The 26,605-nt window shown below is 44.1% G+C and overlaps 1 protein-coding gene across 1 annotated transcript in view; it reads right to left on the reverse strand.

Annotated features, from left to right (window-relative positions):
- The window catches only part of LOC126260627 (mucin-2), a 165,573-nt gene that overhangs the window by 124,402 nt on the left and 14,566 nt on the right, over positions 1-26,605 (reverse strand). Inside the window, exon 2 of the mRNA XM_049957966.1 lies at positions 23,201-23,333. Coding sequence (XP_049813923.1) covers positions 23,201-23,333 — 133 coding nt within the window. The remainder of the gene's footprint in view (positions 1-23,200; positions 23,334-26,605) is intronic.

Raw genomic sequence — 26,605 nt, forward strand, 5'->3', positions numbered from 1 at the left:
CACTGGACATGTCGTGACCAATGCGTCAGTTCTAATGCTGAATGGTATCCAACCATTATTTGGTATACACTTAATCTCGAAGAAATCTAGAAGAAAACGAAAACTACGCATTATCCATCATCGTGTCAATACCAACTGTTTCACAGCACTTCAAAACCTATGTTACTAAACGAGGCTTGTGCCAATCGCAAGTTACCGATTTAACAACTTCCAGGTCAATAAAAATCTGATTTTCAATGTTTCGTACAGTTACTGATCAAATTTAAAACATTAAATTAAATGCTCTGCTTACATTAAAGGTTTAACGTACTAAGTATTACGGTTAGAAATAGCGTATATATATCCTGAGGCAGTGCAACTCACAGCACACGAATTACCCAGAATATATTCATCCAGCGTTTGAGAGTATGAGCTCTTGGTGACTCCCAAAATACACAGAATTTCATAACTTGAAAGACGTGCGCTTGTTTCTCACTCCTTTTATAATATTGCGATGACATGATCTTGTTGCTCTTAATTCGCTACATCAAAACTACAGGAATATTTGAGGGAGAATGAGAACAAGGTACTTTGTTTTATTTTTCCTTAAATGCAGCAGTCCATCTCATATAATGATAATGGTTTCCTTTTTCCTCCTTGACCGTTTAGTCTCAAAACATGGGTGAGTGGTTTCAATGCTTTGTACAAGCCAAAGAAGTTCGTTTACTTATCCTTCCAAGTTATAGTACCAACATTTAGAATTTCGATTTTCATTTATTTTTGGTGTCGCATTGGCTAGTGGAGCGGGAGCCATTTCCCTATGCTGAGAAATTCAGCTTCTGTTCAGAACGATGGAGAGAGGTTGACTCTGTGTCGGGAAATCGTGTTCCAGCGCTTGGTCGGTAAGCATGTGTGTTCCCAAGTGAATACGAAATTAGATTAACTGGTGATGAGCTTGAGTCAGCAAATTAGTGAACTTGAAAGCAAATGTTGAAATGTGTGTGAATTCCTAAGGGACCAAACTGCATAGGTCATCCGTTCCTAGACTTGCTCACTACTTCAACTTAGTTAAACTAACTTATGCTAAGAACAGCACACACACACACACACACCCATGCCCGAGGGAGGATCCGAAGCTCCGGCTTGAGTGGCCAAATTGAAAGCATCAGCTCTTTCTTGTTCCCCAGTAAATTCTTTGCGTATTTTTCTACTTATTGCGTGTAGAATTCACTTAGTTTTGAGCCGCTTTTGACGTTTTGCTTGTGCCTTGCCCTAATTCAGTTTTCATACACGTGGACCTACTGAGCACCTTCGCTAGGTAACGCCTTCCGCGCTTATTTTGTTCAGTTTTGTCTCTAGTGATTTTTGGCCTCCTGTCCTTTAATTTATGTGTTAAACTAATATTTCCGGGTGAGTAATTTATTTTGGGAGATAGAACCTTATTGCTTTGTACGCGATCTCGAGATCACGTGGCGAGTGGATAATTCGATGGTATAATTGAGTTAACTGATAAAATTTCGCGTTCTCCGAAAGAACTTTGCTTTCAAATGATCCGAGAATCGCGTGAAGAATTTGCGCTGAAGTTACGTAAAGATGTGGCCACTTCGTTCTTTTAACAGTGCTGTAACGAGTTCTCCTTTCGATGTAGTTTTCACGCTTGTTATAACCAGTTCTTTGCAAACATTATCGTAATTTTTTTTCTGCAACGGTCAAGCTCCAGCACATACTCTCCTTTTCACGTCTAATCGTTGTATCTTATTCCTTAACGAGAGAGCTGCCACTGCTGAGATAGGTGTCAAGTCAATCGGATCAGATTAAATGTGAATACAGTGAAATCTAACAACAAGCCATTTTTGTTTTTTTATTCAAAAACAAGATAATTTGTGTAATAAATTTGATGTCTGCCTGTGAATAACCTTTTTAATGGTCATATTACTCTCTCCCAAAGAAGTAGATAGTTAACGTGTAAGAATTTGCAAGGCACTTGTCAGCAGTTTTATGATACTTCTAAAGCCGGCCGGGGTGGCCGAGCGGTTCTAGGCGCTACAGTCTGGAACCGCGCGACCGCTACGTTCGCAGGTTCGAATCCTGCCTCGGGCATGGATGTGTGTGATGTCCTTAGGTTAGTTAGGTTTAAGTAGTTCTAAGTTCTAGGGGACTGATGACCTTAGAAGTTAAGTCCCATAGTGCTCAGAGCCATTTGAACCATGATACTTCTAATGAAAAAAAATGAAAACTGAATCGTGTCGTCGGTCAGTCTGTCGAATCTTACGTTACCATTGCTTATTGTTTGATGAATTACATTCATGATGGGGCTTCTTATCCGATTCAGCGCGGCCATGTCAAAAGAATTATTCAAATGGCTCTGAGCACTATGGGACTTAACGTCTGAGGTCATCAGTCCCCTATAACTAAGAACTACTTAAACCGAACTAACCTAAGGACATCACACACATCCATGCCCGAAGCAGGATTCGAACCTGCGACCGTAGCGGTCACGCGGTCGGCCATGTCACATGCGATACACACTGCATTTTTTTTTTTTTTGTACTACGGTGTTATTCATGTTAGTATCTCCATAAGGCTTCTTCCGTCGATGCTTCAGTAACTGACATTTAATTATAAGGAATCGATCCAAGGGTGATCTGTTTGTAATAAATCTTTAATTCTACGCTGTCTTGAAACAGCATACTGAAAGTCCTAATACAAAAACAGCTAAATACGACCGAATCAATATGGAGTCCGTCACATCGAGTGACACGTCATTCTGACGTCACTTCCCGCAATTGAAGGAGAGCGGGGGTAGCTGGGTAAGATGAGCCGCACAGGCTTTAACGTTCGTGGACTCCCCCATTCTCTTCACCTGACCAGACGCTCGCTTTAGTTCCGACGTTGGATGCCACTCTGACTGCGCCCTCTTTCAGCAACCCTAAAAGACCCGCTGCCGCCGCTATTCCGCTTTGTGCCTCTAATTAAGGGAATTCCGGCAGCGGCACAAGCCGGAAAGGCGACAAGAGGCTCTCTTCCCCGTCACCCTCTTTCTTTCTTTCTTTTTTTATTTAGGCCTTAATTGGACACCACAGTGTGGCGTGTTCCGAGTCCAGGAAGTGCACACTGAACCCTGCACCCTGCACCCTGCCTGCGTGGTCGCGGAACCCGGCCTCCTCTCAATGGAAGCGGTCCCTTTTGTTTATCCGTATACACAGTGCTCACCTGTACTGACACATATACCTCAATTTACCGAGAAACCAGCCATGTCCATATCTCTCTCCTCTCCCCTCCCCTCCCTCCTTGTTCCTCACACAGTATCAGAGCTGTCTCGCTAAGTAATCCATACAATGTTAATTTCAGGAAACGTTGAAAATTTCCAAACAAGCATTTTAAAGAGTAACAGCACGCAACGGAGTTAAAGTTTGCAGTATCGGTTATGTTGGTGCACGTCTATTTTTCATCTCCGGAGGTACTGAACCAACTATGCTCCATTGCAGGTGATGTGTTCCTTTTTATAGTATTCGAAATATATTTTAAAGTGTATTGCAGGGGTATGATGCTTGTTCAGGTGAAGATTTACACGAGAAAGGCAGACACTATCTTGAGTATGCTTCTTCCACTCTGTTACCAAATGTTTATTTCACAGGACAGGGTTAGTGTCTTCATATCTTCTCTCAAGTTTGACGAGGCATACATAGTGAGTTAGAATTACAGTATGCATAGTACATAAGCAGAACATGATAGTAATATTATAAAGTAACATACACTGAAGAGCCAAAGATTTTGCTAAACCTGCCTAATGTAGTGTATGGCCCTCGAGAGCACGCAGAAGTGCCGCAACACGACATGGCAAGGACTCCACCAATATCTGAAGTAGTGCTGGAGGGCATTGACACAATGAATGCTGTACGGCTGGCCATAACTGCGTAAGAGTACGTGGGGTTGGAGATCTCTTCTGAACAGCACGTTGCAAGGCATACCAGATATGCTCAATTATGTTCATGTCTGGGGAGTTTGGTGGCCAGCGGAAGTGTTTAATCTCAGAAGAGTCTTAATGGAGCCACTATGTAGCAGTTCTTGACATATCTGGAGTGGCATTGTCCTGCTGGAATTGCCCAAGTCCATCGGAATGCACAATGGATATGAACGGATACAAATGATCAGGCAGGATGCTTACGTACGTGTCTCCTGTCAGAGTCGTATCTAGACGTATCAGGGGTTCCATATCACTCCAACTGCACACGCCCTACACCATTACAGAGCCTCGACCAGCTTGAACAGTCCCCTGATGACATGCAGGGTCCATGGATCCATGAGGTTGTCTCCATGCCCGAACACGTTCATCCGCTCAGTACAATTCGGAAAGAGACTCGTCTGACCGGGCAACGTGTTTCCAGTCATCAACAGTCCAATGACGGTTCTGACGGGCCCAGGCGAGGCTTAAAGCTTTGTATAGTGCAGTCATCAAGGGAACACGAGTGGACATTGTGTTCCGAAAGCCCATATCGATGACGTTACGTTGAATGTTTCGCAAGCTGACACTAGTTGATGCCCCAGCACTGAAATCTGTAGCAGATTGCTGTAGGGTTGCATTTCTATCACGTTGAGTGAGTCTCTTCAGTCGTCGTTAGTCTCGTTCTTGCAGGATATTTTTCCTGCCGCAGCGATGTCGGAGATTTGATATATTACTGGATTCCAGATATTCACGGTTCACTCGGGAAATGATCGTACGGGAAAACCACACTTCATCGCTACCTCGGAGATGCTGTGTCCCATCGCTCGTGCGATAACACCACGTTCAAACTGTGGTGTCACCGCCAGACACCACACTTGCTAGGTGGTAGCTTAAATCGGCCGCGGTCCATTAGTACATGTCGGACCCGCGTGTCGCCACTGGCAGTGATCGCAGACCGAGCGCCACCACACGGCAGGTCTCGAGAGACGTACGAGCACTCGTCCCAGTTGTACGACGACGTTGCTAGCGACTACACGTACGAAGCCTTTCTCTCATTTGCCGAGAGAGTTAGAATAGCCTTCAGCTAAGTCCATGGCTACGACCTAGCAAGGCGCCATTAGCCTTAGATAGCTTGTATCTAAAGAGTCTCACTTGTATCGCCACAATCTCCAGATGTCTCATCAAGAACGATGTATACAAGGATGTATTAAAAGTTAAGTATTCAAGGAGCTACGTACTTTTCTTTATAGCATTCATTAAGTCTCCTGTTTCAGACCTCACTCCATCCTTCGTGAGTTAGCGCGTGCATCTTGGCCTCCTCTTTCAATTAGTGTACGTAGTGTTGGCAAGTCTGCCGACACTACACAAACTCACTTAAATCTTGCTTACCTGCCATTGTAGCAGCAGTAACCGATCTAACGATTGCGTCAGAAGCTTGTTGTTTTAGATAGCGTTTCCGACCGCAGAGCCGTATTCTGCCTGTTTGCATTTCTCCGTATTTGAATACGTTTGTCTATACCGGTTTGTTTGGCGCTTCAGTGTATATGCAGAACTGTGGTGTCTGTTTTTTCGGACATGTCCGAAAGAACAGACAGCATTTTGATCCAGCAGTCACTATAAATTGGGACACAAATTAATTACAGGCCTTGGCTGCGAGTGAGCATTTATTTAAATCAGCAAGGATAAACAGAAGACCTGTGTTCGAATTCCGGTCAGGCTCAAATTTTCAACTTTTCCCATTGATTTTAATCAATGTCCACCCACAGCCAAGGTCTGTAATTCCTTTGTGTCTTAGTTTATATGTAGCATTCCAGTAAATAACAAGTTTATTAAAATTATGTTAAGCAATTTCCTTATTACGTCCTTATCAAAAGAGAGTAATGACTTCTAAGGGAGCAGCAGAGAAGGAATCATATGTGAAGAGGAAGTTGACTGGTCAGAGTTCGAGCGAGGAACAATAGAGTAAGGATGGCAGTTGAAAGGAAGAAAATAAGACACTGACGGATTAGGGACGCATGGATAGTGTTGAAATGTGACAGTTGTACTGGTTCACGATTGGACTCGAGGAAAGCGGGTGGGATATGGAGAGAAGGAAACTACATCAATAATAATAGGTAAAGCTTCGATCTCTTGTTGAATGAAGAGTGCCTTTGGATAAAACTCAGATTACTGAGTTGCTGCAATTGAAATAAAACTATTAATATACGAGCGATGGAAGTAGAAGATGAGGCGTACGCTGTTCTGTCACCTCACCTGAACATCGAGCTATGAAGGTAATACGTCAGTAAGAACACACAGCTACGTTACAGACATCTAGGCCTGCGAAGTAGAAGTATCTGTTCATTTTACGAATTTGATAAGTCGCGCCTCTGCTGTGGCGCTCAACTACGATGTAGAAAGTTCGATTTCTGGTGGGGAAAGAGATATTCATCTCCAGTGTTTGCCCGAAAAAGGGAGCAGAGATGGTGGCTTACAGTTCCGGACTACTGGGTTTACTTTAAGTCCTCTCCCAGAGTCAAGCTGAGTGAGGGGACGTGACAGTGTTTCTGATGATCCGTCCCTGCCATGTAACCATTAAGTTTGATGGTTCCTTGGGTGTCATTCGAGATTGACAGGCTCTGTGTAGGTCCCTTCTGTTTCTTCGTCGTCAACAACACAAACACGGCGACAAAACCTACACGCTCTCGTAATAATCACTTCTACCAAAAACTCAGAACTCACACTTCACGGAGAGGAATCCTTTCCAATTAGATCCCTAAACCCACAAACGCCCACCCCCTCTATTACACAGCCAGCAATCCTATACAAGCTTTTTTTTATAACATATTGCTCTCTTAATAAAATATCACATTCTTCATACCCTTTTCTGAACAGGAAAGAGTTAAGTTTATATTTTATTTCATTGCCTTTGAGGGCATTAGCATAGTGATAGCTCTTAGAGGGAAGGGAGTGAGACAGGGTTGTAGCCTATCTCCGATGTTATTCAGTCTGTATATTGAGGAAGCAGTAAAAGAAACAAATCCATGGAGAAGAAATAAAAACTTTGACAGAATTACAATGTTATTGGCGAACCTCAGACAGCAAAGGACCTGGAAGGGCAGTTGAACGGAATGGACAGTGTCTTGAAAGGAGGATATAAGATGAACATCAACAAAAGCAAAACGAGGATAATGGAATGTAGTCGAATTAAGTCGGGTGATGCTGCTGGAATTAGATTAGGAAATGAGAAGCGTTTCTGAAGAAGAGAAATTTGTTAACATCGAGTATAGATTTAAGTGACAGGAAGTCGTTTCTGAAGGTATTTGTATGGAGTGTACCCATGTATGGAAGTGAAACGTGGACGATAAATAGTTTAGACAAGAAGAGAACAGAAGCTTTCGAAATCTAGTGCTACAGAAGAATGCTGAAGATTAGATGGGTAGATCACATAACTAATGAGGAGGTATTGAATAGAATTGGAGAGAAGAGAAATTTGTGGCACAAATTGACTAGAAGAAGGGATCGGTTGGTAGGGCATATTCTGAGGCATCAAGGGATCACCAATTTAGTATTGGAGGGCAGCGTGGAGGGTAAAAATCGTAGAGGGAGACCAAGGGATGAGTACACTAAACAGATTCCGAAGGATGAAGGTTGCAGTAGGTACTGGGAGATGAAGAAGCTTGCACAGGATAGAGTAGCATGGAGAGCTGCATCAAATCATTCTCTGGACTGAAGACCAGAACAACAGCAGCTCTTAAAATACCAGTTCGGCGATAACCGGAAGTCATTTACGATTTTCGGACTCTTTGTAAAACGCAAAACACGACACCCTGCATGCCGTCGCTACTGTTAACTTCCGTTTCTCAACGTGTTTCGTGAGAAAGTGGCATGTTACACCCAAATGTTTATCCACGAATATACAATATTGCTTTACGAAAGAGTTCTCATAATTTGGTGATCTTGAGCAGAGCTCTGAGCAGTTATTCTCCGGTGTCTATAATTCTGGTGCAGCGTTTAATCCATGCAAAGGAAGCACATATATTGGAGGCAGAGTGAAGAGCCGGCTCGTGTTTGAGGACGCTGCTCTAAATTACGCTGGTGTGTTTCCCGGACACATGCGAGCGCCGATGCGACAGGGCTGGCGTTAACGACCGCCTGCCTGGGCCGAAACCCCAAAACCACCGCCGCCACCGCCGCTGCAGCAGCCATCAAAGAGACCGGGCAGGCATCCGATCCGTGCGGTAACGGCAGCCACTCACGTGTGTGTGTGTGTGTGTGTGTGAGAGAGAGAGAGAGAGAGAGAGAGAGCACAGGATCTGCACAAAGTCTGATACAGAAGAACAAATGTTAGACAGAAAGACAAGCAGAATTTTTCGGGAATTTGCTGGTAAATAGAGTTTGGTTACGTCGAGATGGCAACCTACTAATGACCTTCTTACCAAACTACTGCATATTCAGTCAACTTGTGACGTAACTCTTTAGTCATATGTCACTAACCGACAGTATATAAATTGACTGCTGTAGAATTACGTGTAGTTCTCCTGGGAAAAGGCGCAACATCTGTTAAGTTCGGAACGTAGGAGCAGAATTTCACCGTTGTTGGTGTAACGCTGAAGTACACTACTGGCCATTATTCATTTGACAAATATATTATACTAGAACTGACATGTGATTACAATTTCACGCAATTTTGGTGCATAGATCCTGAGAAATCAGTACCCAGAACAACCACCTCTGGCCGTAATAACGGCCTTGATACTCCTGGGCATTAAGTCAAACAGAGCTTGGATGGCGTGTACAGGTACAGGTGCCCATGCGGCTTCAACACGATACCACAGTTCATCAAGAGTAGTGATTGGCGTATTGTGACGAACCAGTTGCTCGGCCACCATTGACCAGACGTTTTCAATTGGTGAGAGATCTGGAGAATGTGCTGGCCAGAGCAACAGTAGAACATTTTCTGTATCCAGAAAGGCCCGTACAGGACCTGTAACATGCGGTCGTATATTATCCTGCTGAAATGTAGGGTTTCGCAGGGATCGAATGAAGGGTAGAGCCACGGGTCGCAACACATCTGAAATGTAACGTCCACTGTTCAAAGTGCTGTCAATGCGAACAAGAGGTGACCGAGACGTGTAACCAATGGCACCCATACCATGACGCCGGGTGATACGCCAGTATGGCGATGACGAATGTACGCTTCCAATGTGCATTCACCGCGATGTCGCCAAACACGGATGCGACCATCATGATGCTGTAAACAGAACCTGGATTCATCCGAAGAAATGACGTTTTGCCATTCGTGCACCCGGGTTCGTCGTTGAGTACACCATCGCAGGCGCTCCTGTCTGTGATGCAGCGTCAAGGGTAACCGCAGCCATGGTCTCCGAGCTGATAATCCATGCTGCTGCAAACGTCGTCGAACTGTTCGTGCAGAGATCGAGACGTGGCTGCACGATCCGTTACAGCCATGCGGATAAGATGGCTGTCATCTCGACCGCTAGTGATACGAGGCCGTTGGGTTCCAGCACGGCGTTCCATATTACCCCCCTGAACCCACCGATTCCATATTCTGCTAACAGTCATTGGATCTCGACCATCGCGAGCAGCAATGTCGCGATACGATAAACCGCAATCGCGATAGGCTACAATCCGACCTTTATCAAAGTCGGATACGTGATGGTACGCATTTCTCCTCCTTACACGAGGCATCACAACAACGTTTCACCAGGCAACACCGGTCAACTGCTGTTTGTGTATGAGAAATCGGTTGGAAACTTTCTTCATGTCAGCACGTTGCAGGTGTCGCCACCGGCGCCAACCTTGAGTGAATACTCTGAAAAGCTAATCATTTGCATATCACAGCATCTTCTTCCTGTCGGTTATATTTCGCGTCTGTAACACGTCATCTTCGTGGTGTAGCAATTTTAATGGCCAGTAGTGTAGCTGGCGGCAGGTCTGCGGGCAGTACGCGCACAAACCAAGGATTACATAAAGGGAAACCCGTGTTTCTGTGGCCGAAAGACTTTAATGGGCTTTCTTTAGGTGGCAGAGTCCCTCCTCCAGAAATATTAAGTGTGTTTCCAAGAGGCGTGAGGTCGCTGGACAGGCCCTGAGCGAAGTCAGAACGGGCCACGGACTCTCCTAGTTGAGCATGCATATTAGAGCCTCCGACGGTTTTTCGTACACAGCGTGGGAAAAAAGGTGCCTAATTACCCAGAAAAATTCTGAGCCAATGACGACGTGACCATTGTACACTGCCAATCCCTAAGAATTTACGGATGTTCTATAGACGCTTACTGAGAAAATTATGCATTATTTCCCCGGTATTTCGAAGGGACGTAGAAGTTCTCGATTGTCAGTGTGGTAATTCTTGCAAGTCCTCCACTCCACGGTACGGAGAGAACGGGGCGGAGCACAAGTATGTCTTTTGACGTCCAACATGCGAGGCGTACAGACGTATTAGCTTCTCTTCGGTACTGCACTTGATGTTTTAGCTTGTGGTGTTAGAGACTGCGGGCTGACGTGTTGAGTGCATACACAGAGATCCAGAGGCGTACAGCTTGGCGTTGTTCCGGTACTGTTATTTTGAGTAAATATTGCGTTTAGCCTTTGCGCTACTTTCTGCCCTATGCAGCTCGCGCAGGCCGTTGTGGCCGAGCGGTTCTAGGCGTTTCAGTACGGAACCGCGCTGCTGCTACGGTCGCAGGTTCGAATCCTGCCTCGGGCATGAATGTGTGTGATGTCCTTAGGTTAGTTAGGTCTAAGTAGTTCTAATTTCTAGAGGACTGATGACCTAAGATGTTAAGTCCCATACTGCTCAGAGCCATTTGAACCATTTTTGTGCAGCTTGCAATCTGCGTAATTATCCAGCAACAGGAGTTGTTTTATTATTTATCGAAGAGATATTGCACTACAGGAATTGTGAATCAATCTTCCCTAGTTTATTAGCATTCGTGAACTGCTCAGACTTAACACTAGCGGTTAGATTTATCCTGCAGCAGTAATCAGTAGCGCTGAATAATCTCATACTGCTAACTGAAGTCAGTAATTTTTGCGTAATTGTATGAATATCAATGTTGATCTCGTACCCATAAATTCGTAACTGCACTGAGTAATTAAATATTTTAACTGAATGTGAATGGCTTTAGTATCATGTTTTCTTCCTTGCAGCTAACTGATGAGGTGACCCGACGATTAGTAAATATTGTCAGCACATTTCTAAAATGTGGCCTTGCTGTGACGGTGATTTTCCTTATAAAACAGATGCCATTGTACATCTACATCCATACTCCGCAAGCCACCTGACGGTGTGTGGCGGAGGATACTTTGAGTACCTCTATCGGTTCTCTCTTCTATTCCAGTCTCGTATAGTTCGTGGAAAGAAAGATTGTCGGTATGCCTCTGTGTGGGCTCTATTCTCTGATTTTATCCTCATGGTCTCTTCGCGAGATATACGTAGGAGGGAGCAATATACTGCTTGACTCCTCGGTGAAGGTATGTTCTCGAAACTTCAACAAAAGCCCGTACCGAGCTACTGAGCGTCTCCCTTGCAGAGTCTTCCACTGGAGTTTATCTATCGTCTCCGTAACGCTTTCGCGATTACTAAATGATCCTGTAACGGAACGCGCTGCTCTCCGTTGGATCTTCTCTATCTCCTCTATCAACCCTATCTGGTACGGATCCCACACTGGTGAGCAATATTCAAGCAGGGGGCGAACAAGTGTAGTGTAACCTAGTTCCTTTGTTTTTCGGATTGCATTACCTTAGGATTCTTCCAATGATTCTCAGTCTGGCATCTGCTTTACCGACAATCAACTTTATATGATCATTCCATATTAAATCACGCCTAATGCCTACTCCCAGATAATTTATGGAATTAACTGCTTCCAGTTGTTGACCTGCTATATTGTAGCTAAATGATAAAGGATCTTTCTTTCTATGTATTCGCAGGACATTACACTTGTCTACATTGAGATTCAATTGCCATTCCCTGCACCATGCGTCAATTCGTTGCAGCTCCTCCTGCATTTCAGTACAATTTTCCATTGTTACAACCTCTCGATATACTACAGAATCATCCGCAAAAAGCCTCAGTGAACTTCCGATGTTATGCACAAGGTCATTTATGTATATTGTGAATAGCAACGGTCCTACGACACTCCCCTGCGGCACAACTGAAATCACTCTTCCTTCGGAAGACTTCTCTCCATTGCCTTCTGTTATCTAGGAACTCTTCAATCCAATCACACATTTGGTCTGATAGTCCATACGCTCTTACTTTGTTAATTAAACGACTGTGGGGAACTGTATGGAACGCCCTGCGCAAGTCAAGGAACTTTCCCATGTGGAACGCACAAAGCAGCGTGGGCGATGTTTCAATGCCAGTGTGTTTCATGGTGTCATTTTGCCTACAAGTCGTAATATTAAATATGGTGTGTTGAGTTGGCAAGTGTGGCCGGCAGCTTGCACTTACTACTGCCGAACCGCAGACCACCCATCTACACGACAAGTATAAAGCACCGAGCAGGGAACACGCCAATTGACAGGAAAAACCATTTATTTATTTTTTCTTGTAATGCTTTACATTTGTACTTTCACTTTACATTTAACTTTGTTAATCACTTCCGTTATGTGCCCAGTACCGGTTGGCCCCAAGATGTCTTTTTTTCTATTTCTGCTGTTCAACTTATTACCAGATCGGCCATCTCTGCATGAGACCCTTCCTTCTTCTGGTAAGGACTCTTTATAATGTTCTTTCGTCGATTACTCTGCTGTACAACTTTTACCTTCGTACTTCACTTGTTGGCATCAAATAACTACATATGCTAACTAATGCTTGTAAGACATTACATTTATTCGTTATTGAACTTCGTAATGAGTTACTATACAGGGTGTGGACAAAAGTATGGGAACACTCAAAAGCACTGCACATTACCTGTTCAGATAACGAGAACGGAGGTGAACAGCGATTACGCACCCTTCTTTTCAATGCACACCAGAAAGGCTCAATAATATTGAGATCTGCCGACTGTGGTGGCTAGCGGAGATGCGACACTTCATGCTCGTGTTGACAAAACCATCCTGGATCACTGCAGTTGCCTGAACAGGAGCCTTGTCATCTTGGAATACACATCAGCACTGGGGAACAAACACTGGATGGTGCGATGTACCTCATCGGCCAGGATGGTCACATAATCCTTAGCAGTAATGCGACCTTACATAGTGAGCAAACCAGATGGCAGTTATAAGAGTCGAGGGGCATGAAAGAGAAGCAGTGGTTGGGAAGGGAGTGCCGGCCGTGGTGGCCGAGCGGTTCTAGGCACTTCAGTCCGGAACCGCGCGAATGCTTCGGTCGCAGGTTCAAATCCTGCCTCGGGCATGGATGTGCGTGATGTCCTTAGGTTAGGTTTAAGTAGTTCTAAGCTCTAGGGGACTGATGACCTCAGATGTTAAGTCCCATAGTGCTCAGAGCCATTTTTGGGGATGGAGTGAGACAGGGTTGTAGCCTCTCCCCGATGTTATTCAATCTGTATATTGAGCAAGCAATAAAGGAAACAAAAGAAAAATTCGGAGTAGGTATTAAAATTCATGGAGAAGAAATAAAAACTTTGAGGTTCGCCGATGACATTGTAATTCTGTCAAAGACAGCAAAGGACTTGGAAGAGCCGTTGAACGGAATGGACACTGTCTTGAAAGGAGGATATAAGATGAACATCAACAAAAGCAAAACGAGGATAATGGATGTAGTGGAATTAAGTCGGGTGATGCTGAGGGAATTGGATTAGGAAATGAGACACTTAAAGTAGTAAAGCAGTTTTGCTATTTGGGGAACAAAATAACTGATGATGGTCGAAGTAGAGAGGATATAAAATGTAGACTGGTAATGGCAAGGAAAGCGTTTCTGAAGAAGAGAAATTTGTTAACATCGAGTATAGATTTAAGTGTCAGGAAGTCGTTTCTGGAAGTATTTGTATGGAGTGTAGCCATGTATGGAAGTGAAACGTGGACTATAAATAGTTTAGACAAGAAAAGAATAGAAGCTTCGAAATGTGGTGCTACAGAAGAATGCTGAAGATTAGATGGGTAGATCACATAACTAATGATGAAGTATTGAATAGAATCGGGGAGAAGAGGAGTTTGTGGCACAACTTGACAAGAAGAAGGGATAGGTTGGTAGGACATGTTCTGAGGCATCAAGGGATCACAAATTTAGTATTGGAGGGCAGCGTAGAGGGTAAAAATCATAGAGGGAGACCAATAGATGAATACACTAAGCAGATTCAGAAGGATGTAGGTTGCAGTAGGTACTGGGAGATGAAGAAGCTTGCACAGGATAGAGTAGCATGGAGAGCTGCATCAAACCAGTCTCAGGACTGGAGACCACAACAACAACAACATAGTGACTGTGGTGTCCATGAAATGCCACGATGCTGCTGTCCAAATAATCACAGAATCTCCTCCATATTTCACTCATGGGACATAGACTTGCCCAGAAGTTGGAAACTGTGTGAAACAAGACCCATTGAACCAAGTGACTTTCTTCCAAGCTCCATAGTCCGTTTCGGCAGAATGTTTCCATATTACGGCTGTTGCACCTGTGATGAGTAGTTTTGGAATTCGAGCTCGCCCTGCAGTTCTCGGCTTCTGGAGCTCTTACCGTGTTGTTATTGTGCTGATAGGATTCGCGAGTGCGACACACAGTTCTGCAGTGACTTTTGCACCTGTCGTCCTCTTATTTTTCGTCACAATCCTCTTCAATGACTGTCTGTCACCATCACTTAGCGCACACTTTCGTCCACGTTGTGACATAGCGAGGACGATATTTTTCCGCATTGCCTGTAAGTGGTATAAATATTCGACACTGTTATATAAGAAACTATCAGCCTCGATTGCGGTAATGAAACCAAACTTTACCTAGGTTTCAGCCCAAGTAATTGATCCTTCTTCAGAAGATAAATCTGATTTTATGATATGTCTACAAGAGCATGTTTAGAAATAAAACTAAAACAGCCTGAATAGGAGTAGTCACATATTCAGACTGTTTTAGTTTTGTTTCTAGACCATGTCCTCGTAGACATATTATAGAATCCGGATTATTTCTGAAGAAGGCTAAATTACTTGGGCTGAAACCTAGGTAAAGGTTGGTTTCATTACCGCAATCGAGGCTGATAGTTTCTTATATATTAGATTATCACGATTGCTGACTGGGCTGCAATGCTGAAAGTACTAAAATTCGACACTGTGCCTCTTGAAACACCAAAACACTTCCACTACCTGGGTTACAGAAGCACCCACCATCCGAGCACCAACAGTCTGCCACGGTCAAATTCATTTAGCTTCGACATAATGTACTCAAAACTATACAGAACACTGGGCTGACCGCGACTGATACTTTCCACGTATAGCAGACATTGGACAGGCGCCGTTCGTGGTCAATACAACAGAACAACTTGCAGGCTTGGCTAATACCTGCATTTATGCCCAAGCAAGTATTTCTCGCGTTGTTTCCATATTTTTGTCCAACCGCAGAACCTCTCTTAGAAACCGACAGCTCAGTTCACAAAATCAGTACTAGGAATAAGAACAATCTTATGTGATTAGAAATCTTCCCGGCGTTATCTTTGCTACGACACGGGGGAAGCGTATTCCTCCACTAGTTGCCACCATCCGGCAACAACGATGTGTGTTCTGAAGACCTTGATTCACCAAGCTCACGTCATCTCTGACGCCGATAGTCTACAAACGGAACTGGAGCACCTGCAGACTGTATTTCTGAAGAATGGGTATTCGCCTTAGCAAGTGGATAGAGCGCTGCAGACCTATACGCGAGAGAGCAAAGAAGAGGAAAAAATGTTGAAATGTGTGTGAATTCCTAAGGGACCAAACCGCTGAGGTCATCGGTCCCTAGACTTACACACTACTTAAACTAACCTAAACTAACTTATGCTAAGAACAACACACACACACACACACACGAATGCCCGAGGGAGGACTCGAACCTCCAGCGGTTGGGGCCGCACAGCCCGTGACATGGCGCCTCAAGCCGCGCGGCCTCTGCGCGCGGCAAAGAAGAGAAAGAGGCCTTTTACACGTTTGCCTTTTTATCAAATATTTGTAATATTTCAGCGCAAATAGCGAGAATATTAAGAAAATAGAAAGTAATAGCAATCTTTCACCCTCCTGCAAAAATTTCTTCTATGTCGGGATCTGTCAAAGACGGCATAGAGATGTGCAAGGCAGGTATTTACAGGATTCCTTGCGAATGCGGTAAATCTTATGTAGGTCAAACGACGCGTACTGTGCAGGACCGCATTGTATAACACCAGCGGCAAACTCGCCTCCTTCTGCCTTGTAGGTCTGCTATCACCGAACATTGTATTTCCAGTGGCCATGTAATGAATTACAGTGAGACAAAAGTTGTGGCACATATGTCTAACTTTTGGAGTTCTATTATTAACGAATCCGTGGAAATACGACTGTCTGACAGTGAGTCTCTTATTAATCGAGACGGCGGTTTTCAGCTAAATTCCGCATGGAATCCATTCTTTAAAACTTTGTGTCCTCCGTAGCCCGTGTAGTTCTGTGATGGAACCGCGCGGAGACAATTGAATTGATATCGATGCGGCGAGTTTTCACCACGGAGGGCGCTCGGCTCAGCAGAATCGAACGCGCTCAAGTAAAGCATGCACAACGCCAAGTGAATCCACCACGCATGTGCCGGTGGGGTCTTAAATACCAGAGCTCAGTGGATTCTCGGCAGTGTCACCTGAAGGTGGCCAGAAGACTCTGAGCCGAAATATTCCGGCAGGAAGTTGCAGCCGGCCGGTGTGGCTCTAGGCGCTTCAGCCTGGAACCGCGCGACCGCTACGGTCGCAGGTTCGAATCCTGCCTCGGGCATGGATGTGTGTGTTGTCCTTAGGTTAGTTAGGTTTAAGTGGTTCTGTGTTCTAGGGGACTGAGGACCTCAGATGTTGAGTCCCATAGTGCTCATAGCCATTTGAACCAAGGAAGTTGCAGACATCCGGCATTCTCTCGAAATGTTGTGGAACAAGAACAATCTTTATCAGACTTAAAGGCAGTCAATTTGGTCCTTCGGGAACACACGTCTTCAATAGTTTACAACAACCATCAAAACTTTACCGGGTAATGTAGAACAGTTCAACAGGACCATAAAGTTTTGCTGGTGGCCAACTCCTTTTGCCTAATGAGCATAAGAATTATCTTAAACACCATAGTATGTATACATTTAAACGTTTGTGCCATGTTTTTTAGCTGACGTGTAAATGACAAAAATGTATCAAAATTTTAAGTTTCCCAAACACTTTGGATCCATGGAAGCAATAAACTGCAAATACGTTCTGTTATAAATATGCATTATTTATTTTAATTTAGTTCTACATCCTCTCGAGTGTCGTCAGTGTACCTGTTCTAATCTACTCTCTCATCTTTTCTTTGCAGATCCTTTTATAGTGTCACTTTAGAAATGGAAACCACCTCTTTAATTATTTTTATTAAACACTGACCTGCAGAATTTTCCCTTACAAAGACAACTCAAACTTAACCTATTCATTTACTACCCACAATATACAACTCCAACGCAATCTGACTGCCATACATTGACAACATGACTTCTAATAATTAACACAAAAGAATGGTCCTGAATTGCAAGAAATCCCAAAAAATGAAATTAAAGAAATATGAAACTACCTCCAACTCTGTTAATTGGCTAAAATCATTTCAATCAAAAATACCAACAGTGCAAACCCCATTCTTTTTCACAAGGCACTTAACTCACCGGTAGCGTTCTCGCTTCCCACGCCCGGGTTCCAGGGTTCGATTCCCGGCGGGGTCAGGGATTTTCTCTGCCTCGTGATGGCTGGGTGTTGTGTGCTGTCCTTAGGTTAGTTAGGTTTAAGTAGTTCTAAGTTCTAGGGGACTTATGACCACAGCAGTTGAGTCCCATAGTGCTCAGAGCCATTTGAACCATTAAACTTAACTCACTGAATATCTTCATAACACGAACTACAGCAATTGCAGCTATTAGCAACTACAGCCAACTAAATAAAAAGATTCTAACTACTATAGACTCTAACTACTACGAGGCATATGGTTAGCGAAAGAAAGATTTTGTTGAAGAGCAAAAGATTTATTTCACATTTCCTTGCGTATTTTCTTAAAAAAGATATCATTTCATCTCACTTTACATTGAGTTTCCTGCCAACACAATGTCTCCACTAAGAATGTCATGTCCGCACAGTACCCCATCCACTCGCTAACTGCTAGTCCGTCCAACCACAGAATCTCTTGCTGAGGGCGCAGAGCGCTGTCAGCGATATTAACACAGTCTATAGCGCTGCCAACGTACAAACAGGCTACTAACAAAATGTTTCCAGTTTTGTCTTTTCCTGTTAGATGGATGCCCATATCTCACAGCCCCACAACGATGAAATACCACTACAGGCTAATGTTTCAGATCGACAGATGTCTTATGCTGGAGAATAAAATCTTTTTTCATCTGCAATCAGTTCTGTCTCTCATAGAACTGGAAAGTTAACAAACTATGTACCCGGTCTGCAAAAACGCATATCAGTGTAAGCAAAGTGCTTCGAGATTAAAATGTCTTGCGAAAGATACGACAGATCCGATTCGAACCAACGCGCACGGCAGTGCACTGCGATCTTAGTATCTCAGTCAGATGGGCCACCGCCACAGGTAGCAAGTGGTTTTCTCCTCCAGCGTATATGTCAAGGTCCAAACAACGGGTCGCTATATCATGAGGAGGGTACAGCCAATGTGTCCAGTGTTGGTTCCACGTTACAGTGAACACAGCCCTCACGTCGTACGTGATACAACCTGTATCAGTGACAACCTAACATTCACAGAAGTATCTGCTTACAGCACGGCAACCCTTTGTCGCTTATGTCGCTTACGTCGGTCTGAGTTGTGGGTATCCTTATGAGTGGTAGGAACTGTGACTACCCTTATGAGTGCTATGAATCTTTCCCGAGAGTGAAACTGTGCTCGACTTAGGGAAGTCCAGTCATTAGAAAAGGTACAGCGACAAAGTACAAGGTTATTCGTAAGTACCTCAGGGATTTCAGAAGACAGCTGCACGAAAACTACATGACATACAGGAAAACGACATATATCGGTAGATAGAACGTCTCTCCAGGTGTCGATCCATAATATTCGCCATGACGTAGTTGGTGAGGGTACCACTAGGGGGGCTGGTATGTCAGAACATGTAGACAATTCATCCGCTCCGTACTGTCGCAGTCGCAGCGAATTAATTCGCGCCTGCAACAGGCAACCCAGTGAGTAGATCTGCAAAGCGGGATGTGTTACGCCTTCTCGCACGGCCACTCAATGAAATGCCTACTGACGGTTGCCGCGTCGAAAAACGGTGTCCATACTGAGCCCACGTAACGTGAGTTAATAACTGGGACATATGCTTCATCCACTCATATCTGCCTATTGTCTGTATGTCTTGTAGTTTTGCGCAGTCATTTTCCGAAACACGGAAGTATGAACAATCCTGTTGAAGTCCCTATTACGCATGTCGATAAGTGCTTCTCTCTCATTTCTCTGCTATGGAAATGGTCTCAGTGACCAAGAAATTACGACCTGGTTGCTAGAATGCTTTCCGCCTCACTTAATGCACATAAAAATTAAATAGAGATCGTATGATTAGCCGTCACAAAATTCCGTTCTCTATCGGTCTGCAGACATTATGATAAATTCTAAAGTGATCAAATATAACATCAGCAGCAGTGTCTTTGTCCAGGAGAGCAACCAACGCTATGCTGACAACACGCTAGAAGTTAGGAAACGTAGCATCGGTTGCAGGTACGGAAAACTGGCTAAAACCGGAGATAAGTTCAGGCGAAATATTACAAAGGACCTAACGGCGTTCCGAAAAGATAGATTAAATACGATTGATGGTGTCGTGTTTGTTGCTTTTAGAAGTATTTTGTCTTGTAGCGAAAATGAAGTGAGTTACTTTGGGTAGAGGTTGTATTTGACAACTGGAAGAAATTAGTAATTTGTTCCTCTTATCGACTCCACGACACAGATAATTCAGTTGTTGAAGAGTTCAAGGAAAAAATGGTTCAAATGGCTCTAAGCACTATGGGACTTAACGTCTGAGGTCATCAGTCCCCTAGACTTAGAACTACTTAAACCTAACTAACCTAAGGACATCACACACATCCATGCCCGAGGCAGTATTCGAACCTGCGACCGTAGCAGCAGCGCGGTTCGGGACTGAAGCGTCTAGAACCGCATGGTCACAGCGGCCGGCTAGTTCAAGGAAAACTTGAGTATCATCTTAAATAGGTAACCCACTCATGAAATCGTAGTTGATGGTGACTTCAATCTACGGTCCATATGTTGGCGAAAATACGTGTTCAAAGCAGAAATGGTATCAAATGCTCTCCCCGAAAATTGTTTTGAGCAATTAGGTCAGTAGTCCACTCGAAGTGTAAATGGTTGCGAAAACATACACGACCGCTAAGCAACAAATAGTCCTGAGCAAATAGGGAGCATCGTGATGGATACGGAGATTAATGATCACAAGTTCACTGTAGCCAAACTTACCACCGCAACATCCAAATCCACCAAAAGTAAATGCAGAATATATCTGTTTAAAAAGGCAGATGAAAATTTGCTTGACGCCTTCCTAAGAGACAGTCTCCTCTCCTTTCCAGCTGAGTATGCAAGTCTAGACCAGATGTGGTTAACATTCAAAGAAATAGTATCTGAGGCAATTCAGAGATTTATGCACAATAAATCAATAAAAAATCGCTGCTGATCCCCCACGGTACACAAAACTGGTCAGAACACTGTTGCAAAAACAACTACAAAAGTATGCCAAATTTAAAAGAACATAAAATCTCCAAGATAGGCGTTGCTTTATTGAAGCTCAATCCTTGGCAGGGACGTCTGTGTGAGCTCCCACAGCGAAATTCTGCCTCGAAATCTGACAGAAAATTCATAGAGACTCTGGTCGTATGTGTCGTACACTATTAGCAAGAGTCAATCGATACCTTCACTGCGCGATTGCAATTGTAGTATTACGGATGACAGCGGTTTTCCGAAATTTCTTTACCAGAAAGGACGAAGTAAATATTCCAGGATTCGAATCAAGAACAACTGCTAACACATGTAACTTGTAAGTAGATATCCTCGGTGTAACGAAGCAGTTTAAAGCCCCTAATAAAGTCAGGTACTCCAGTCAACATAGTGTAGCAGTTAGGTTCCTTTCAGGGTATGCGGCACAATACTTAGCAGTCATATACAACCGCTCACTCGACGAAAGATCCATACCAAAAGATTGGAAAATTGCAGATATCACACCAGTATTCAAGAAAGGAAATTTCCTCGAAGGTAACGGCCTGTTGACCCATACTCAGCACAGATTCAGAAAATATCGTTCTCGTGAAACACTAAAAGCCCTTTATTCGTATGAAGTAACGAGTTCTACTGACAGGGGATCTCAAACTGATTACGTGTTTCTACATTTGAAGCAGGCTTTTGACGCCGTTCGACACAATAGACTTTTAATCAAATTACGTGCTTACAGAGTTTCGCTTCATTTGTGCGACTGAATCTTGATTTCCCCTCAGAACGATCACGGTACGTAGTAATCGACGGAAAATCACCGAGTAAAACATAGGTGATATCCGGCGTTCATCGAGGAAGTGCTATAGGCCCTCTGTTGTTCCTAATCTAAATAAACGATTTCGGAGACAATCAGAGCAGCCCTCTTAAATTGTTTGCAGGTGACACTGTCATCAGAATATCAAGTCCAAATGTAAAATGGCTTAGGCAAGATATCTCTGTATGGTGCGAAAAGTGACAATTGCCTCTGAATAAGGAAAAGTGTGAGGTCGTCCACGTATATACGAAAAAAAGTTAACATTCGGTTACGCGATAAATCATGTAAATTTAAATGCCGTGGATTCAACTAAAATCCCTGTAATTAGAATTACGAATAACAAAGTGGTTCTTTCTCTGCCTCGTGATGAGTGGGTGTTGTGTGCTGTCCTTAGGTTAGTTAGGTTTAAGTACTTCTAAGTTCTAGGGGACTGATGACCATAGATGTTAAGTCCCATAGTGCTCAGAGCCATTTGAATCATTTGAACAAAGTGGTTCAAATGGCTCTGAGCACTATGGGACTTAACATCTGTGGTCATCAGTCCCCTAGAACTTAGAACTACTTAAACCTAACGAACCTAAGGACATCACACACATCCATGCCCAAGGCAGGATTCGAACCTGCGACCGTAGCGGTCACGCGGTTCGGGACTGAAGCGCCTATAACCGCACGGCTAACAAAATGGAAAGATCACATATTTAGTGTTGCGAGGAAGGCAAACCAAAGACTGCGTTTTACTGCTAGATGCAATAGGTCCACCCTAAATGAGTGCCTAAACCACGCTTGTTCGTCGTCTGCTGTTGGGCTCCTTACCGAACAGGACTGACGAAGGACACCGAGAAAGTAAAAAAAAGGGCAGGTCGATTTGAGTTATGGCGAAGCAGGAGAGAAAGTGTCACGGGTCGGTAAGAGTTCTGGGGTTGCAATAGCTAAAGCAAAGGGGTTTTGCGCTGCGGCGAGAGCTTTCCGCGAAATTTCAATCATCAACTTTTTCCTGTAAATGTGAAAATATTTTATCGTTGGCAGCCTACTTAGCGAGAAACGATCACAGTAATAAAATAAGAGAAATAAGAGCTCGAACAGGAAGATTTAAGTGTTCATTTTTCCCACTGTCCGCCCCTGGTAGCTGAATCGTCAGCGTGACGGACTGTCAATCCTCTGAGCCCAGGTTCGATTCCCGGCTGGGTCGGGGAATTTTCTCCGCCCAGGGACTGGGTGTTGTGCTGTCATCATCATCATCCTATCATCCTCATCGACTGCAGGTCGCAGAAGGGCGTGATATTGAAAGGCCGGCACCCGTCGAACGGTCTGCCCGATGGAAGGGGGGGGGGGCTAGCCATACGATTAAATTAAAATTAAAAACGCTCTTTTATAGAGTGGAGAAACGGTCTGAAGGTGGTTCGAAGATTCCTGTGCTAGGCACTTAGATTGCAGAATAGTGATGTAGATTTATTCACTGCCACTCGAAATTCACCGAGAAATCTGTCGTACTTTTACGTGGAGGTGAAGCTGCGGCGGCACCCCCGGTGGGCGGGTTTTTTGCGGCGGGCAGTAGTTTGCACAGCGGGGCGTTATCTGGGCGTCACCACAGGCAGCACCGGCGGCGGTGCACAAAGGCCGGCGCCGAACCTGATTACCGCAGCGGGGGCGGAGGCAGTGTGGTGGAACGGCGTCTGCAAAACACGTCACAGCCCGGCTCCGCTGCACGTGGCCGTCCCAGCTGATGACGGTGCTGGCTTCTGCGCGCCCGACGGGCTTGATATTACCGCCCTTGCTGAATATGGCTCAACGCTTAATGAGAAGGGTGTTTTTCCACGTAAGCAATATTCTTTGGACAATGCCAAATGGACAACCATTACAGACTGGGAGGACTGTCTGGCAGTGGCAAAAGAGGAGGTGGTTGCTTACAAATACGTTACAACTGATAACAAAAATCAGGCACGGAAGTGTGAATGTCTACACGCACGTTCATGTCCTCCTCTTACACTTAGAGAATACTATATTACGGTCGTGACATAAAATATTAAATACAACGAGAATTAGCCGAGTAAAGTGCTGAAAGTTCTTCCCTGGTACCTGTGGCTGGGTGATGGTGAATAGAAACAGAGAAGAGCCAGCAACTGTGGTAACAAATGTATGTTGGTTGACAGTCGTATTGTTAAACTGAGACTCTGGTTTTTATTGAAGCGCTCGTAACATCCATCTATGGAACTATTCTCGAACATTTATTTGTTCCCACAGCTGGTGGCTCTTCTCTGTGTTTATTCACAATGAACCAGCCAGTCGTATCAGGGAACAACAGCCCGCATCTCGTGGTCGTGCGGTAGCGTTCTCGCTTCCCACGCCCGGGTTCCCGGGTTCGATTCCCGGCGGGGTCAGGGATTTTCTCTGCCTCGCGATGGCTGGGTGTTGTGTGATGTCCTTAGGTTAGTTAGGTTTAAGTAGTTCTAAGTTCTAGGGGACTGATGACCATATACGTTAACTCCCATAGTGCTCAGAGCCATTTTTTGCCTTTCATGTCCTCCTACCTTCGTCCGTCGTTATTTTGCTTCAGATGTAGCAGTATTCTTCGTGATCACCCATTTTGATGTTAAACTTCTTGCTATCCTCATTTCTGCCACTTCTCATTACTTTCGTCTTTCTTCGATTTAGTCTCAGTTCATATTCTGTACTCATTAGACAGTTCATTCCATTCAACAGATCCTGTAATTATTTTTTACTTTCAATGAGGATAGCAATGTCATCAGCGAATCTTGGTATCCTCTGAAGCTGAATTTTAATCCCATTCTTCAACCCATCTTTTATTTCCGTCATTGCTTCTTCGATGTATAGATTCACTCTTTTTAATCCAAGCACTTCGTTATTGATCTTCAGTTGTTCCCTGTTGTTTATTGCATATATTGTACATCCACCGTCGTTCCCTCCAACTTACTTCTATTTCTCTCAGAATTTCGAAGATCTTGCACCATTTCGCACTGTCAAATGCTTTATCTGGTTTTACAAATCCCATGAGCCTGTCTTAAATTTTCTTCTGCTTTGCTTCCACTATCAGGCGCAACTGCCGGCCACTGTGGCAGAGCGGTTCTAGGAGCTTCAGCCTGGAACCGCGCGACAGCTACGGTCGCAGGTTCGAATCCTGCCTCGGGCATGAATGTTTTTGATGTCCTTAGGTTAGTTAGGTTTACGTAGTTCTAAGTTCTAGGGGACTGATGACCTCAGGTGTTATGTTGCAAAGGGCTCAGAGCCATTTGAACCAAGCGCAACTACCTCTGTGGTCCCTTTACGTTTCCCAAAGACAAACCGATCGGCGCCTAAAGAAATCCTCAATTTTCTTTTCCATTATTCTGTATATTATTCTCGTAAGCAATATGGATGCACGAGCTGTTAAGGTGATGGTGCGGTAATTCATACACTTACCTGTCCTTGCTATCTTCAGAATTATGTGGATGTAACAATATCTATTAAGAGAGAAATCGGCTCGCAGTCAAAATTGTAAGACTAACTGTCGTTATTTGAAACAATGGTAAAATCGTATTCAACTACATTTGCTGCCCCCCACCGTCCGTTATTATACAAAACGTGTGGTGCAGCGCACTGGTACGTCACAACACAAGCACTGCTCGCTGACGGAGGAGGTGGGATGCACATGTGTCGGAGGACAACGTCCTGTTCTCAGTCACTTCTTTCCGTCTATATCCACATGCATATCTACGTACATACTCCGGAAGTCACTGTACGGTGCGTGACGGAGTGTCCGTCTACATTATTTTGCTTTCCTTTACGTTCGTCTACTTCATGATCACTAATTTTGATATTAAACTTGTTGCTATCCTCATTTCAGCCACTTCTCATTACTTTCGTCTTTCTTCGATTTACTCTGAGTCCATTACACTGTTCATTCCATGCAACAAATCCTGCAATTCGTTTTAACATTCGGAATTCGTTTACTCGATAAATAGTACAATTCTCAAGGCTGTCAATTCAACTAAGTACCTGGGTGTTAAAATTACGAACAACTTCAGTTGGAAAGACCACATAGATAATATTGTGTGGAAGGCGAGCCAAAGGTTGGGTTTCATTGGCAGGACACTTAGAAGATGCAACAAGTCCACTAAAGAGACAGCTTACACTACACTCGTTCGTCCTCTGTTAGAATATTGCTGCGCGGTGTGGGATCCTTACCAGGTGGGATTGACGGAGGACATCGAAAGGGTACAAAAAAGGCAGTTCGTTTTGTATTATCACGTAATAGGGGAGAGAGTGTGGCAGATATGATACGCGACTTGGGATGGAAGTCATTAAAGCAAAGACGTTTTTCATCGCGGCGAGATCTATTTACGAAATTTCAGTCACCAACTTTCTCTTCCGAATGTGAAAATATTTTGTTGAGCCCAACCTACATAGGTAGGAATGATCATCAAAATAAAATAAGAGAAATCAGAGCTCGAACAGAAAGGTTTATGTGTTCGTTTTTCCCGCGCGCTGTTCGGGAGTGGAATGGTAGGGAGATAGTATGATTGTTGTGAATTGCAGAGTAATCATGTAGATGTAGATGAGGATAGCAGTGTCACCAGCGAATCTTGTCAATGATATCCTTTCAAACTGAATTTTAATCCCATTCTTCAAGCCTTCTTTTATTTCCGTCATTGCTTCTTCGATGTATACCAGTCATTCCTTTACCTGTGCCACTCGCAAACGACTGTCTATATGCACACGTACGATCCCTAATTTCTCTTCTCTTCGTGGACCTTACGTAAAACGTACGTTGGAAGCCGTAGAATCGCTTTGCAGTCCGTTTCAAAAGCCGGTTCTCTAAATTTACTCAATAGTGTCCCTCGAAAAGAACGTCGCTTTCCCTCCACGGTTTCCCATTAGAGTTCCAGAAGTATCTCCGTAAAACTTGCGTGGTGTTCGCACCTAACAGTAACAAATTTAGCAGGCCGCCTCTAAATTTCTTCGATGTCTTCCTTCAGAATGACCTGGTGCGGATCGCGAACACTCAAGAAGTAATCAGGAGTGTGTCAGAATAGTGTCCTACATGC

This window comes from Schistocerca nitens, chromosome 5, assembly GCF_023898315.1.
Source record: "Schistocerca nitens isolate TAMUIC-IGC-003100 chromosome 5, iqSchNite1.1, whole genome shotgun sequence".
Lineage (NCBI taxonomy): Eukaryota > Metazoa > Arthropoda > Insecta > Orthoptera > Acrididae > Schistocerca > Schistocerca nitens.